The sequence below is a fragment of the Maniola hyperantus genome, chromosome 7 (assembly GCF_902806685.2).
Source record: "Maniola hyperantus chromosome 7, iAphHyp1.2, whole genome shotgun sequence".
Taxonomy (NCBI): domain Eukaryota; kingdom Metazoa; phylum Arthropoda; class Insecta; order Lepidoptera; family Nymphalidae; genus Maniola; species Maniola hyperantus.
The window spans coordinates 3731860-3749097 of NC_048542.1; the positions used below are offsets into that span (position 1 = coordinate 3731860).

At 38.6% G+C, this 17238-nt stretch overlaps 2 protein-coding genes across 2 annotated transcripts; both read right to left on the reverse strand.

The window, feature by feature from the left end:
- Positions 1-2293: 2293 nt before the first annotated feature.
- Positions 2294-7922, reverse strand: LOC117983539 (waprin-Thr1-like). Its single transcript, XM_034970114.2, has 4 exons — positions 6366-7922; positions 4541-4603; positions 3886-4041; positions 2294-2962 (listed from the first exon to the last, which is right to left on the reverse strand). Exons 1-4 carry the CDS (start codon positions 6367-6369, stop codon positions 2862-2864), a joined length of 324 nt encoding a protein of 107 aa, XP_034826005.1. The 5' UTR covers positions 6370-7922; the 3' UTR covers positions 2294-2861.
- A 149-nt stretch (positions 7923-8071) lies between these two features.
- Positions 8072-15917, reverse strand: LOC117983538 (waprin-Thr1-like). Its single transcript, XM_034970111.2, has 4 exons — positions 15819-15917; positions 10824-10886; positions 9097-9270; positions 8072-8389 (listed from the first exon to the last, which is right to left on the reverse strand). The coding sequence occupies exons 1-4, from the start codon at positions 15820-15822 to the stop codon at positions 8289-8291; spliced, it is 342 nt and encodes a 113-aa protein (XP_034826002.1). The 5' UTR covers positions 15823-15917; the 3' UTR covers positions 8072-8288.
- Positions 15918-17238: the final 1321 nt, after the last annotated feature.

A 17238-nucleotide genomic window follows, 5' to 3' on the forward strand; every position in this document is an offset into this window, starting at 1 on the left:
AAAGAATAGACCTTCCAAATTTCATGTTTTTAGGACCAAGCAGTTTACGCTGTGCGTAGATATATATGTCAGTCAGTCAGTCAGTCAGTCAGTCAGTCAGGACTTTGAATTTTATATAATATATAGATAATATTATTTTTTACTACCTAATTAAGTATCTACTCTACGTCTGAGAATTTTTATACTTATTTTTTTCACTAAATTTGGGATAGCAAATTAATATTCACACCCAATTTATTCAAATCTGTACCGTACCTATCGTTTGTTTCTTTTATGATTTAATTTACTTTTATGTTAACACACATAGTTATTTACATTTCAATATTTTAGTCACGCGATATTAGAACTTTCAAGTCCCAGAAAATAGCTTGCGGCAGTTACGAGTCCGAACTCGCAACTGCCAAGTCGCCAACTAAAAAGAAGGTATTGACTATACAAGCTAGGAACAAAGAAAGTTAAGGTTGGTGTACATGAAAAATCTAAGTAATAATATGAGAGTAACTAATAGAAAGTTTTTTATTTACCTAAGTAGGCTTTTAAAAAGTGCTTTGGAATCAATTTAATTAATTTTAATTAACCCCGGAGGGCTGGCAGTTACCTCGGTCAGCATATTAGTCTGGCCATTCAACGAGGTAACGCTGCCAGCGTTCTGGGCACCCTGCCTCATTGCGGTGGTTTAGATGATATTTTCGATTTGTAATTTTTATGTTCTAGAATAAGTTTGGTATTTTTGTTTTTTGTATCTCCCTATTAAATAAAGTTTATAGTTTATTTATTTAATTATAATTGGTTCTGTACTTCTATTAGCGCTATAACAACAAAATAATAAAAAAGCGGCCAAGTGCGAGTCCAGACTCGCGCACCGAGGCCAGAGTTCCGTACTAGCTATTATATCTTCTGTGGTACTAGGTACAGTTGTATTATCTCGACATTTTGCATGATAAATCAAAAACTATTAACTATATACATAAAAATAAACAAAAATCTAATTTACAACGTACAGGTAACGCCCTTTCATATGATACCCCACTTGGTATAGTTATCTTACTTTGAAAGTTGAGAATACCAATTATTTGTTCATGAACACATTTTTTTTTAATGTAACCACAAATTCACAGTATTCGGATTTATTCATTTATTTGTGCTATAAGACCTACCTACGTACCAAATTTCATTATTCTAGGTCAACAGGAAATACCCTATAGGTTTTCTTGACAGACACGACGGACAGTCATCAAAGTGATCCTATAAGGGTTCCTTTTTCTTTTTGACCCTTCATGGGCGAGTCGGACTCGCACATTAAGGGTTCGTACAAGAAATGACGCTTTTTAATTTTCTTAAATTTTCATGGCAGCCATTTTGAAATTCTTATTATTTGTTGTTATAGCGGCAATAGAAAACATATTATCCTGTAAAAGTTTTAACCCTCTACCTATTACGGTTCATGAGATACAGCCCTCTGACAGACGGACGGACGGACGGACGGACGGACGGCGGAGGCTTAGTAATAGGGTACCGTTGTCCGTTGGCACCTTTTGGGTACAGATCCCTCAAAAAATAATTTGTAGTGTTACCAACGTTTTAATCGGGATCTAAAATTATAAATGATGGGAAAGTTAAGTTAAGTTTTTTTTTTAAATTTTATATTTTGTGTCGGTGTCAGGAAAAAGTGTAGACCTGCCTTACGATTAAGGGTGTTTACCCTTTGCGAACGATATGATTTTGTTCGAAGACGGAAATGAGCGGCCTTGGCTCCGTTACGTGATACGTGCAATTGTACTTTACTGTGGTTATGCGAACATAATTCTAGTCAAAAATAAATTTGTTATAGGTCATCATCATCATCATCATCAACCCGTCCCCGCGGCCAGCTCACTACTGAGCCGGCTGCATTCTGCCAGAAGTGGTCTCCTCTCAGAATGAAAAGAGAATCAGTACCCTTATTATAAATGCGAAAGTGTGTTTGTTTGTTGGTTTGTTGGTTTGTACTTCAATCACGTCGCAACGGTGCAACGGATTGACGTGATTTTTTGCATGGGTATAGATAAAGACCTGGAGAGTGACATAGGCTACTTTTTATCCCGGAAATTCAAAGAGTTCCCACGGGATTTTTAAAAAACCTAATTCCACGCGGACGAAGTCGCGGGCATCAGCTAGTTTGTTATAAAAACCTTATTAGCTACTAAGAATGTATGAAATCATACACGTTTTACTTAATTTATAATCCCTAATTTAATATAGGTATTAGGTACCTACTTACGGTAAAAAATTAAAAACATACTTTGTCAAACATTTATTATATTACATATTTAGATAATTATTTATTAATAGAAGAGAGCCTTTTAACTTTTACTTATTATAAAATAAATACAATACCCGTCACCAAAGAAATTGTCTAGTATCTAAAATTTAGGTTGATGCACGAAATAAGGCACAATGCAATTAATGGACTAGGACTGAATACCTATTTTGTAGCGTCTCGCGGCCAAAGTAGCATCGGCAAAATTCGTTTGCGCAGAAGAGCTCATCTTAACGCCGACTACAACCGAATGTACACCAATGAAATACACGCCTTAATACTTGAAGTTAAGATTTTTAACACAAGAACAGAGACTCGTGATATCTCGCTCATACTTCATACAAAACATGGTGCGTAGGCAACAACCAATAGCAGACGGACGCGCGCTATGATCGGCTGAGAAATATTTTCGCGCCATTTAAAAACAAGATTTCTGCGCAGGTATAATTACCTACTTATAAAAGTGTCCTCAAATAAGCGTGCTATACCTCAGACAATTTTGAACTTTAGTGACGTGAAGTGTAATAAGGACTTAATTAGAGAATTAGCAGTTAGATAATGTCTAAGCTCGGGTGCACGTCAATCTCTCGGTGGCGGGGTCGAGCTTGCACACCTCGAATGGACTGCACTTTTCGTTAGCGCAGTAAACTCCTGCGCCGCCAGCTGAAATGAAATATTTGTTTTGGTAAATAAAATATAAATTATACTTACTCGCTTTTTACAGAAAAATATTTTCTTTAATTTTCATGATAGTCATAACCTATAAATGTGTAAGTGTCCTTCAATCACGTCCCAACGGAGCAACGGATGACGTGATTTTTTTGGGTATAGTTAAAGACCATGAGAGTGACATTGGCTTTTTATACCGGAAAATCAAAGAGTTCCAACGGGATTTTTTAAAACCTAAAACCACGCGGACGAAGACGCGGGCATCAGCTAGTATTTTATTGTTTGTAGTGGCAATAGAAAAACACATTCTGTGAAAATTTAAACCCTCTATCTATTAGATACGGTTCACTAAATACAGTCTGCTGACAGATAGGCGGATGGCCGGCCGGACGGACAGCGGAGGCGGTGTAATAACACAGCTTTATAAAAGGGTCCCGTAATATAATAATTATAATTTTCGATTGCGTATCATCTGGAGTGGCTGATGTAGTATTTAGCCTTGAGTAGGGCTACAGTAGGCCCTTACTCAAGGCTATTGAATTAATCCTTGGTGAAACTTACAAGCTTATGCTCGCCGGTAAAAGTTGTTTCCTCCTCCATAAGCAGCGACATCGACACAGAACTTGGTGTGGCAGGCGTTGGGGCAGCACTGTTTGCCGTGGCTGCAGTTGAATGTCTGCTGGCATTTAGGAGTTCATCCCCGGGCCAGGTGTAGAAACCCTAACAGTTTCAGCGCTTTTCCATTTCAATCTTCATTTGAGTCTTGGAATCTTGTCGAATGCATCTACTTAGTGTTTCCGTCAGAGCTTTTTATAAAACCTCGGTATTTTGGTTGCCGATTTCGATTGTAGGTTTTGGTTTTACCTACAATCTGCGTCAAAACTCTGTTACCGATACGAACATAATATGAAACTTACTCTGATGCTTATGCTCGCCGGTATAAGCTGCGACATCGACACAGGACTTGGTGTGGCAGGCGTTGGGGCAGCACTGCTTGCCGTGACTGCAGTTGAAGGTCTGCTGGCATTTAGGGGTGCACCCGTGCACCTTCGAAGCTAGGGGACAGTTGCCCACTGGAATTAGAAATATTATATGTTACTAGCTTATGCTCGCGACTTCGTCCGCGTGGACTACATAAACTTTACACTCCTATTTCACCCCCTTAGGGGTTGAATTTTCAAAAATCCTTTCTTAGCGGATGCCTACGTCATAATAGCTTCTGCATGCCAAATTTCAGCCCAATTGGTCCAGTAGTTTGAGCTGGAGGGTTATGTGTTTGACATGTATGTAACTATTCCTATGTCCGGTCTACTCTCAACTACTCAACGGCTCAACCGATTTCGAAAAATGATATTTAGATTCGTCTTGATAGCGCGAATGTCACAGGTAGGTACATAAAATTCTTAAAAAAATAATCCGGGAAATTCGAATTGAGCGAAAAATAAGAATTATTTTCCCAAGGGACATATTATAATCCTACCTACTAATATTACCTGAGATTAACTAGAGATTATGTAACATACTCTACTTACCTAAGAGATTGATAAGTAATGGGAAATATTTAAGACTTACCAGCCTCAGTGTAGCTAATGATGAAGAAAACGGCGAAGATGCTCAACATTATCGTCATGGAACCTGTCAAATGTAAATAGGCATCATTCGCACGCACATTAAAAAGTTAAAAATCGGTCAAGTGCGAGTCGGACTCGCACACGAAGGTTCCGCATCACAATACAAAAAAATAAAACTTTTTACTTGCATGGCGGCCATTTTGAAATTTTCATAAACTGTTAGGCAATAGAAATTCATATTCTGTGAAAATTTCAACTCTACCCGCAATCTCTACTCTCTACCTATTACGGTCCGCGAGGTACAGCCTGCTGACAGACAGACGGACGGGCGACAGACGGACAGCAGAGGCTTAGTATGGGGATACCTTCGGGTAAAGAACCCTAAACATGAATACTTAAATAAAAAATAGTACCTGTATAAGTAAGTATTTTAGAATGTGCAAATGAAGGCCTATTATGATACATATCCCTTCTACTAACCCCATTTTAAAATTTCGATCCCTGTATTTCGGCCCCTTTTGGAATTATAATTACGAGTAAGTAGGTACACTTAGGAACAAACCAACTCCGCCACGAATGCGAAATAATCACGAAACGTGAAAAATGGATTTTCAACGTTTCGTGATTATAAATGTTTGGTAGATCATATTAATTCAAAGCAGATACCACATTATGAAAGGCAATTATGCAATTATAGGCAATTTATTTTCTATGCACTTTGACCGCAACAACTATTTTACGACATGACCTTATTTTCTACGCGGTGGACATGACGAATCTTCTCAAGTGGATAAAGGGAACCAACAACATGACTACAATATGACTAGATAATAATATAATGGTGGTATAATGCCTTTTTTATTAGCTCGATATTCGATGACAAAGGTCTTTAATGGGTCGAGAAAAAAATGTGCGTCTGTTCGTAAGTTTAGATATAAGTACCTATGTTGTAAAACTAAGGTACTAAATTCAGATGTTATCTCCGATCCGATCTGATCTGAATCCAAAAAAATACGGTTTTTAGTCTTACTTCAGTTATTTTGAGACAATCTCTTAAAAACAACACGAAGAGTCTCTTAAAAACAACAACATCTAAATAGGAGTTGTCTTACTTACCTAATAATATCGCGACTCGCGAGCGAAGCTATAGCACGACTTATATGTTTTGGTATTTTAACTAGATATAAAATATGACTTGGGATTTTAAATAATGTTTGCCCAAAAAAAATTAAGTGCCTACGTAATTTACAATGCAAAATGCGTCGAAAAGTATTGAAATGATGTATTTACTTAATATTTTTTGGGCAAACATTATTTAAAATCCCAAGTCGATAGCATTGGTAGTTACTAAAATAAGTTGGTGTGACGAACGGACGGACACTCGCAACTCGCAGAGTTTGAGGGTTCATTTTTGTACAGAACCCTAAAAAATCACTTTCATATCACTTCACTTACTTTATCAAATTTCGGAAATATCTGACCACTAGCTGATGCCCGCGACTTAGTCCGCGTGGAATTAGGTTTTTAAAAATCCCGTGGAAACTCTTCGATTTTCCGGGATAAAAAGTAGCCTATGTCACTCTCCAGGTCTTTATCTATGCCCATGCAAAAAACATGTCAATCCGTTGCACCGTTGCGACGTGATTGAAGGACAAACCAACAAACCAACAAACAAACACAATTTCGCATTTTAATAATATCTGACAATTTAATTTTCATAAACTTTCTCAAGTAGGTAGGTAGGTACGTACAGTTTACCCTTGTTTACCTAACGAAATAACGTTAAATTTTGGTTTAATTAAATTAATTGTTATAAATAAACTCACCCATATTTATATTTATGTATTTTTTATAACTTTGCCCTGAAGCACTTTATATGATTGACGTCGCAATACTGATAGGCTTGATAGAATGATAGGTCTGTAGTACGACTGTACCTACTTGCCCAATTTCGACCCATAATTATACCTACCACAGCGCAAATACATACAGTGAGACGACGTCCTTTAACCCTTTCTCACTAATCATATCCTGTATTTGGTTGCATGTAGCTCGATTCCGTAAAACCAGCTGCTCGATTGCGGTAGATTGACAGCTATAATGTCACGAATGCAATCAGCTCTGATTGGTTGACGCTCGCCCACTATTGGCTACAATGCATTGTTGCAATACGAATAGCACAAATTCAGTCAATCACAACAATTGAGATTGTAATACGAAATCGCCCTACTGCATCAATCATTATTACCATCGCAATTGTTGTGAATGGCTGAATTTATGGTATTCTTGTTGCAACAATGCATTGTAGCCAATAGTGAGCAAGCATCAACCAATCTGAGGTGATTGCGATCGTGAGTCGTGACATTGTAGCTGTCATTTTACCGCAATCGAGCCGCTGGTAGAGATCGCTTCAAAGCGATAAAGCCGCCAATCGTACTACTATTTTTGCTGTGCAATGTTTTGCTTTGCATCTTTTTATGATGGTGTTACAATAAAGCATAAGTATTTCGATTCAATTCGATCCTTGATGTTTACAGACGATTCGGCTTTACGATCGTAACCAAGGTACACATACCCGAATGAATAATCTACTAGTAAAAGGAAAATAATTAAAGATTGCTCTGCCGACTTTTGCCTGTCTGTGATATCGTAGGATTGCTCTGCCTAGTATTTACCAACCCTGCGTCTCCGTCGACCAACTGTATGAAAGATTTCTTTAGGCTGTGATTATACGGTACCTAGGTATTTTAGTAGGTACGCCACAGGTTGAGATAGCAATCGGGGAGGGAACGCCCCGCACAGCCCCCGCGCTATCCCGGTGCGAGCGACCACGGGTGACGTGCGGGTGTGTGAGGCGTCCCCCCACTTCATACCCCGATTGCCATCTCGAACTGTCACCGACTATAGGATAGATGCTATAGAGTCTCATCTGATTCAAATTTACTTAAATACCATCTTCGAGTCATTTCATATAACTCTTATACCCAGGCAGTTATCAAAAATTTTACCATTTGCAACAGTTTTTTCACATCGTTTCTATTGTACTGTTTTAATTTTAAAAGAAAACTTACCTACAGAAATACAAGAACTTCGTAAGAAAATAAATATACTTAAAATAAAGAATTAATTATTATCTTTGTGTTACGCTGGCCGACTTCCTTCATCAACGAAACTTGCCACCTGAGTCAAATAACTTTTGTCCTCAATTGTTTATGTTTGTATAAATAATGCATTTTAGCGTTTTTACTATCGTGAGTGATTTCCATTATATATAATATCTGTCCCGGCTTTACTCGCGTGTTTAGTCGACGTTAGCCCGACTAGTTTCGAACCCATCCGGGGTCCTTTTTCAAGGGAGGGAGTCGTAACCGCGGCGCGTGCGCTAACTGACTCCCTTGAAAAAGGACCCCGGATGGGTTCGAAACTAGTCGGGCTAACGTCGACTAAACACGTGAGTAAAGCCGGGACAGATATTATAAATTTATTATAAGTATTGATAATGCATTGATTACATTATTTAAAAGAGACAACGAACTATCTTATTTTTTATTTTATACAATAAAATTACAAAAATGTCACATATTAAAAAATATATAAATTTCTCTGAGCGATATCAAAATAACATTTCGTAGCAGACCTATGTCCAGCAGCAGTGGACATATATTCTATCGGTTGATAGTGATGATGATGATTAGGTATGTATATCAGTAGTTATGAATAGATATTACAAGATTGAGATATATTCATGTCTAGGCTCGCGAGCACTTCATCCTCTTGGTGGCGGGGTCGAGCTTGCACGCCTCGAATGGACTGCACTTCTGGTTACCGCAGTACACTCCTGCGCCGCCGGCTGAAAATAAATATTTGTTTTGGTTGCCAAAGGGAAATATCAAATAGGTAGGTAGGTAGTACCCATTCGACAAAGGGTATAAGGAATAAATGGTAAGTAAGACCACTGGCACTCTAGGCACCCGATAAAGAAACAAGCACTGTTTTTACCTACCTAAAACTTGGACGAACTTTTGTAAAGCATATTGTATAAAAAATCGGTCAAATGGGAATCGGACTCGCACAAAGGTTCCGAGAGGTACGATGGCACGGAACGTGTCACTCATCGTGCAAGCAAATATTACATTTGAGAGGAACCTTAAATAAAAATTATGTAGCGTCATCTAACGACAAGATACAAAACTATGTCTTACGCTTATAAGGACATCTAGCGGTGACAGTTGAAACTTTTGTTTCTCTACGTCGATTAGCAACAGCTACTTGTCAATAGATGGCGCTTTTTAATATGTTTTCTTCTCAAATTTTTATTTTTAGCGGCAATAGAAATACCTACACATTCTGTGGAAAATTTTACTCTCTACCTACTACGGTTCACGAGATACAGCCCGCTGACAGACAGACGAACGGACATACGGGAGACAGACTATTTCATATCCTGGAAAATCAAAGAATTCGGGATTTAACCTGTATGTATGCATATACACGCGGACAAAGTCATACACATCAACTTGTCTCATTTGGACGGTGTCTTAGGTATTTGAGCCTTACACTGTTGCCTATCCTTGCCGTTCGCGTTGTTTCCTCCTCCATAAGCCGCGACATCGACACATGACTTAGCGTTGCAGCTGTTGGGGCAGCACTGCTTGCCGTGACTGCAGTCGTAGGCCTGCTGGCATTTAGGACTGCAACCGTACACCTTCGAGGGTAGGGGACAGCTGCCCGCTGGAATTAGAAAGATTTTGCGTTAAAACTAACGTTACTCTACTCCTAACTGACTCTATCGAAAGAAACGGAGCCAAAAAGTCGTAGTCATTAACCGACTGAAGTCTTTTTTAGGAACGTCCACAGACCACACATAACGTCCACGGTATCGCGCCGCCTGAATTCAGCGCAAGGAACCTAATAGGTATAGTACGCGACATGTCAAGATGCCAATCGGGGTGGGGACGCCCCCGCACACCCCCACAGACCCCGCGCTTACCGATTGCCATCGCGTCCTGTCGCCTGTATAGGTATCTTTACTCTAGCGGTCTATGCTCTGATTTTCTCTACGCGATCGAAATGAATGGACGGGGCACATAGTTCGAAGTACCTACCTATTTAAGCAGGTAGGTAGGTAGGTACTTAAAAAGAAAGTATGACATATTCAATAGTCCGTTTCCTACATAGCTCTGTACCCGTAGTACAAGATTTTACGTCTCACCAAACCAAACCGAATTCGAGAGTCGAAATACTTCCGCGTTACAGTAAAATGGACCTAAACAGCCTTGAATTGAAGTCAAATATTCAATGCCACTGATTTTAATTTCGCAATGTTTCCGCTTGGAGCGCTAGCTGTAGAAGTGTAGACAAACTTGAGCTTTAAAACAAGGCACTTAAGATCCAGTTTACTGTAACGCGGAAGTATTTCGACTCTCGAATTTGGTTTCGTTTGGTGAGACGTAAAATCTTGTACTACGGGTACAGTTCTTCTTTTAAAGGTTTCGTTCCATAAAAGATAACAAGAAATCTTACGCACATATTGTTGTAGGTACCTACTCGTATCTGTTTTAGAATAACCACTGGGTAGGTATCTACCTATGAGAGGGCACCAGAGGGCGAGGAAGGTCACCCATGCGATGGACCGACCAAATCAAGTCTGCTGAGGGCGGGTCCTTTGCACGAGGGTACCAGTCTGTCGGCCAGCAGAGAGAAGTGGCGAATGCTCATGAGGCATATAACATCTGCCCTCAAAGACGTTGCTTCGTGATGACCACGACCGCTCTGCCAAGATACGACGAAGAAGAAGAAGAAGAAGAAGAAGATCTACCTATTATATTCTTTTGAAGATAGGAAATGCACAAACCTAGGTAATGTTCTAACTTCTAATGATTGAGCATAATGTATCCAGGGCAGGCAGGGTTGTTGTGGATTATTAGAAGTTCACATCTGCGGATGCGGATGCGAATGCGGAATTAATGCGAATGTTCCGCATTTGCAGATGCGAATGCGAATATCCGTAACATCGATGATGGGTACCATTGTCACTTTTTTATTGGTCAGTTGGAGCAATTAGAGAGCGAAGATATCAACTATCAAACACGTGCGAGGCACGCGCCACTCTGGCCCCGCCCATCCGTAAAAGCTCCGAATTTATCGATGCGGATGCGGATGCGAATATCCGTAACACTCCTGATCCAGACCCAGAGGATACATTTCCTAATTTAATGGATCACAGGTATGGTATGTATGAGTATAAGATTGAGTAAGTAGGTTGGTAATTACTAATTGCTTACCAGCTTCAGTGTAGCTGATGATGAAGAAAACAGCGAACACGCTCAACACGATCGTCAGGGAACCTGTAAGTGGAGATTATTTCTTAATAATTATACTTAGGTAAACTGTATATATATAACTAAGTAGGTATCTAGGTACTCGTAGATGGAACAAATATTGAGATCACGAATTAATTATATTATTTGAGAATTTATTATCTCGGGGCGGCCCCTGTCATAAGTCATAATAATATATAACTACAGGTCAACCAGAGTAATTTAGGTATCATACTTTGCCCTCAAAATGCACGATATTCTGAGAAATAGATCCCCCAAGATGCTGAAGTCTCTTTTGTGAGGGCCAATATATTCAGATTATAGGGTTTCAAACTAGAAATTACTAGACATGAAAAACGGTTGGTAGCTCGGTGCAGAGAAGTAGGTACAACAAATACCTACCTAAAACTCACTTGTGTCTGTATTATTATGCACTAGCTTATGCTCGCGACTTCGTCCGCGTGGACTACACAAATTTCAAACCCCTATTTCACCCCCTTAAAGGTTGAATTTTCAGAAATCCTTTCTTAGCGGATGCCTACGTCATAATAGCTATCTGCATGTCAAATTACAGCCCGATCCGTCCAGCAGTTTGAGCTGTGTGTATAGTTTTAGGTCATAGGTACGAGTAGGTACGTTGTTCAATTAAGAGATCTTATCGCTTGAACTTGCCGGTGTGCGAGTGAACGGGGGGACGCCCCGTTCACTCGCACGTCACCCGCGCTCGCCGCACCGGGTTAGCGCGAGGGCTGTGCGGGTGAGGCGGGGATTTCCCTCCCCGATTGCTATCTCGAGCTGCCGCATACTATAGGTAGGTATATTATGTTAATTTTAATTACTAAGAGTGTCAAATAAAATTAATAAAAGGTTCCTTTGAGGTAAGTACTCACATCCTAACATTTTTGATGTCATCATTGAACATGTCTCATATGTAAGATATTAGTACCTAATGTTAGACGGATAAAAACTAGGTGATTGTAATTATATGTGGCGTGCTCTGCGGAGTAGCATCTATGCGAAACTTCACTCTAAAATGGCGCGTAAAAAAGTGGTGTTTGCTCTTGTGTTGATATAATTAATATTAAATAATAATTACTATGTGAACAGTGAATAAAAGCCTACTAAAGTATATCAAAGTGGTTTTCATTCTAATACTAAGTATTATTATTACCTAGGAATGGAAATCTCCATAATCAGAAGTGGGATAGGTATAATTAACAACTTGTAGCAATGTTTTGTCCAAACAAGTAGGTAGGTAGGTATAAATATAATGCAATTTGTTTTCATGCTCTTTGACCGCAAACCGCAATAAACTATTTTACGACATGACGAATCTTCTAAAGTGGATAAAGGGAGTAACATGACTAGGTAGGTACTTTACATGTCTAGGTTTAATGGTGGTAATGACATTTTTATTAGCTTGATAATTTAATGGAGCTGAGATAATACGCATCAAGAAAAACATCCTATGCGTCGAAGTACCTCATCGGTTCAGGTTTAGACCCTCAATAGTTCAACGGGTTCAACCACACGAGTAGATATAGAATATTTACTCATGTGGCTCAACGGTTAAAGAAGCGGACTGAATCAGAAAGGTCGGCGGTTCCTTCAAACCACACCCGTTGCACTATTGTCGTACCTACTCCTAGTACAAGCTTATTATGTTTAGTTGGAATTCCGAGGGGATATATTAGTGACTAGCTTATGCTCGCGACTTCGTCCGCGTGGACTACACAAATTTCAAACCCCTATATCACCCCCTTAGGTGTTGAATTTTCAAAAATCCTTTCTTAGCGGATGCCTACGTCATACTAGGTAATAGGTATCGCTGCATGCCAAATTTCAGCCCGATCCATTCAGTAGTTTGAGCTGTGCGTTGATAGATCCGTCAGTCAGTTTCCTTTTATATATTTAGACTAGCTTATGCTCGCGACTTCGTCCGCGTGGACTACAAAATTTCAAAACCCTATTTCACCCCCTTAGGAGTTGAATTTTCAAAAATCCTTTCTTAGCGGATGCCTACGTCATAATAGCTATCTGCATGCCAAATTTCAGCCCGATCCGTCCAGTAGTTTGAGCTGTGCGTTGATAGATCAGTCAGTCAGTCAGTCAGTCATTCAGTCAGTCAGTCAGTCAGTCACCTTTTCCTTTTATATATATATAGATGATAAATGATAAACATGGTTAATATTCTTTTTGTTAATAACAATTATTAGGAAGTCTGACAATTAAATTGCAATGCGATCTGTGATAAATAGGATGTGATCCGAATGATGTATCCGAGTAAAAACGGTTTTTAAGTCTAATTTCGGTTATTTTGGGACCATTTTCTCTGACTCAGACTTGTGGCAAAAGTTCCTTATAAAGAGGAAAATAAGACAAGAAATAAATATTACGATCGGTATTCATTTGAATAACAATAATTTTCCCTATTTATGTGAGTTATGGGACCTTGACTGATTGATTTACCTTACTCGAGTAGGTACTTATTTACCAATATGAGTCTTACTAATAATACTTATGTTAATTCAAATTCATTAGATAAGTAGGTACTTGTGATTCTAGCTTTTGTTTGAAGACTTTAAAAATCACGTAATGTACTTGTTTTCCTGGGATATAATTGAATAGTTCTTTTTTTAAAAATAGAGATAGCGAACGATGTTAAAGTGATTACCGCCGCCCATGAACATTTGCAGCACCAGAGGAACCGCCGATGCGTTGCCGGCCTTTTAGGAATTTGTTGGTCCGCCCCTTGAATAACCCCATGTTGTAATCTAGTGGGAACACCGCCGATGGGAGTTGATTTCACAGTTTGCATGTGCGTGGAAAGACTGATCTGACATAGCGGACGGTCGAAGTGCACCAGACACAGGTGGTGAGGGTTAGTTCACTTCTTGCTTGCTACCTTCCTGCGAAAGCCTTATCAAAATCAGTTCGGCTGTTTTGGAAAGAGTAACTGGATATTTTCTTGCTGGCTCTTGTCAGTAGAAACTTCATTCTGAACGTGGTAAAGTGAAGAAGATGCACAGACGCGACATAGTAAAAGAGGACTAGTTGTCGTACATGAAATAAACGAAATAAATAAATTTTGATTTCATTTCAAAACAAATCGTTATGAGTTTTTGTATGATTAACATTTTATATTGCTGATAAATTGTATTGACCCTCAGATTAAAGAAGTCTCCGAACAATCGAACCGGATAATTTGATTAAGTATTCTTGATCTGCTATTCATGACAAGGTTGTTAATGTAGGTAGATATTTTTGGCGAGCTACATCGCTTGAGGCTTTAGCGAGTCGCGTGATAAACCTGCTCAACTTTGATTTTGAGACTCCTTGCATAACATAATAACAGAATAAATTAAATCAAATTAAAATTAAATTAAATTAAATATATCAAAAAAAAAGAAGAATAAAGTAGGTACCTATATCTAGTACACCAATGCAGGTAACATTTTGTCGCTTGGCTCACTATAGAGCCCGTGATTGGCCACTATGGTCTTTTTTTTCTTTCTAGTCTATAGCTACCTTCCTAGGTATATATATCTATTAGGTATATTACTTAATTATTACAGGACGTGTTATCTAAATATATAAAAGGCAAAGGTGACTGACTGACTGACTGATCTATCAACGCACAGCTCAAACTACTGGACGGATCGGGCTGAAATTTGGCATGCAGAATGCAGATAGCTATTATGACGTACGCATCCGCTAAGAAAATATTTTTTAAAAATTCAACCCCTAAGGGGGTGAAATAGGGGTTTGAAATTTGTGTAGTCCACGCAGACGAAGTCGCGAGCATAAGCTAGTAATATGTACAAACAAAGTTAGATAGGTACAAGGAATGCAAAAATAGATGGTTAGAGATGTATAGGTGCTGTATAATCCATACTCCATACTTTACTAATATTATGCGAAAGTGTGTGTCTGTCTGTCTGCTTGCTTTTCACGGCCCAACAGTTAAACCGATTTTAACAAATTTTGGTACAGATATAACTTGCATCCCGGGGAAGAAATCAAAGATTTCCCGCGGGATTCTCAAAAACCTAAATCCACGCGGACGAAGTCGCGGGCATTATCTCTAGTATTAAATACCTGTCTTTGACTCTCTACATAACAAAGAGAGGTTTAATAAATAGATAGTGCAAAATATGGTGGCGGATAACCTTTTACTTTGAGAATCCTTGATCTCGTCGCGTCCGGGCAAAATAAACGAATGCCGGTAAAATAACGCAATAACGATGTTTACTAAATACTTAATTATACCTATGCTATAGTGCTACTAAATATCTACTTTATGTCTAGGGAATTTTTCCTACCTAGCTAATGTTTTTAAAATGTTCTACCTGTACTTGTACAGGTTCTCTGCGTAAAAGTAGTCGGTACCTATATAGGTAGCTAAACTAGACAGGTACTGTACCTACCTGACGTTGAATTGTTCGAAAGAATTTACAAAAAATTAAGTCGAGATTAACCTAGGTGAACTTAATCAAAATTTTATGGAATTGACCTAGTCAGTAGGTAATAATTTGTGGAATTCCTTCTAATTTCATTTTTTTCAAATTAATGAAATTACCTATATTAAAATAAAACCCCCGCACACCCGCACGTCATTTCGAACTGTCGCGTACATTATAGCTATACCCACTTCTCAATATTTACGTAAAGTAGGTAAGCAGGTAGGTACATTATTATAAAAATTTATTTCCCATTGTATTAAAGTTCTTTCTCTCTTATATGTATAAGGAAAATTAGGATTTAGCTTTTTAAAAAGCTTTTCCGCGAGTAATAAAAAGCAGAGACGCGATGCAAGGTATCTACTCTCTGTACCTTTTGTCAACATACCTAATATTACTTTAATTTAATGAGGTAGAGGTATGTATTAATTAGGTACTAACTAACTTTTAGTTTAGTTATTACTTATTAAATAAAATAATTATTATTTAAATTACTTACCCATCTTTATTTATAATATATATTTTATCGAACTTGGCACGAGCACTCTAAATGATAGACGTCGCAATACTGATACTGGCCACAGACCACTACTATATTATACCTACTTAATACTCGTATCTAATATGCTGATATACCTTGAAGTATGGTAGGTACTGGTTTTGATGTAAGCAGTGAGCTGGAAGTGACTAGTGAGGCAATGATCTTACCTGCACAAGTCTTTACCTATTAACTAGACTTGTACCTATATTACGTTACTACCAATTATACGTAAGTGTATTGCATTCCTACTAGGAGATGCTTATTGCTCTGGAGGGCCAAAAGTCTTGTCTGAGCACTCATGCATGACACGACCCACGCGTAGGTACCTAAAGAATAGGTAAAAAACCGACCAAGTGCGAGTCAGGCTCGCGCATTGAGGGTTCCGTACTACAGTCGTATTTTTTCGTCATTTTGCACGATAATTCAAAAACTATGATGCATAAAAATAAATAAAAATCTGTTTTAGAATGTACAGGTGAAGACCTTTCATAATATTATGATACCCCACTTGATATAGTCACTCACTTCGAAAGTTGAAAATACTAATTATTAGTTCATGACCACAATTTAATTTTTTTGTGTGATCTAAGCCTAAATTCACGGTTTTCAGATTTTCCCCCAAATGTCAGCTAGAAGATCTACCTACTTGCCAAATTTCATGATTCTAGGTCAACGGGAAGTACCCCGTAGGTTTCTTGACAGACAAACAGACAGACAACATAGTGACACTGACCCTATAAGGGTTCGGTTTTTTCTTTTGAGAGACGGAACCCTAAAATTAGCAAGGTCGGTCTAATTGTGAAAGTTTCATCAAATCTGATCCTACTCTAATGATTTTAGGTTAATGTACATCGGCCTTTAGAATGACATTTCGGCTTTGTAGAGCGTTGTCTCTGTCACTTATACCCGTATATGACGTTTTGTCGGTCTCAATGACCGAGACAGTGCTCTACAAATATGCTATCTCTTTCTAAATGTCGATGTACATTACTTTCGGTCGCGTACTGTACGATGATTTTGAATAAATTACTATCGATATTTCAGTTGAGTGAATCGTGATCGTGGTAGGTTCCGTAGGTACGTACCTACTTCCTACCCGCTATTTAAGTAGGTACGTTAGGTACCTACATATATTAGTTACTTCCTAACCTAGTTAGACAGACCTTTTTTATCGCTGGGAAATGCGTAAATACGCATCCCCTGGAAGCCAGCCAGCCGGTCATGGAAGGTATGAGGGACTCGCTGCGCGCCGAGAGGCGACTATAATATTATTAAAGTCTAAAATAAAATAAAAATGTTAAACAAACTTTGTACCTACCTACTGTTTCTTGACCTTATTACTATAAGGTCAATGTCCTTGAGCGGTTGTCCTTGGGCA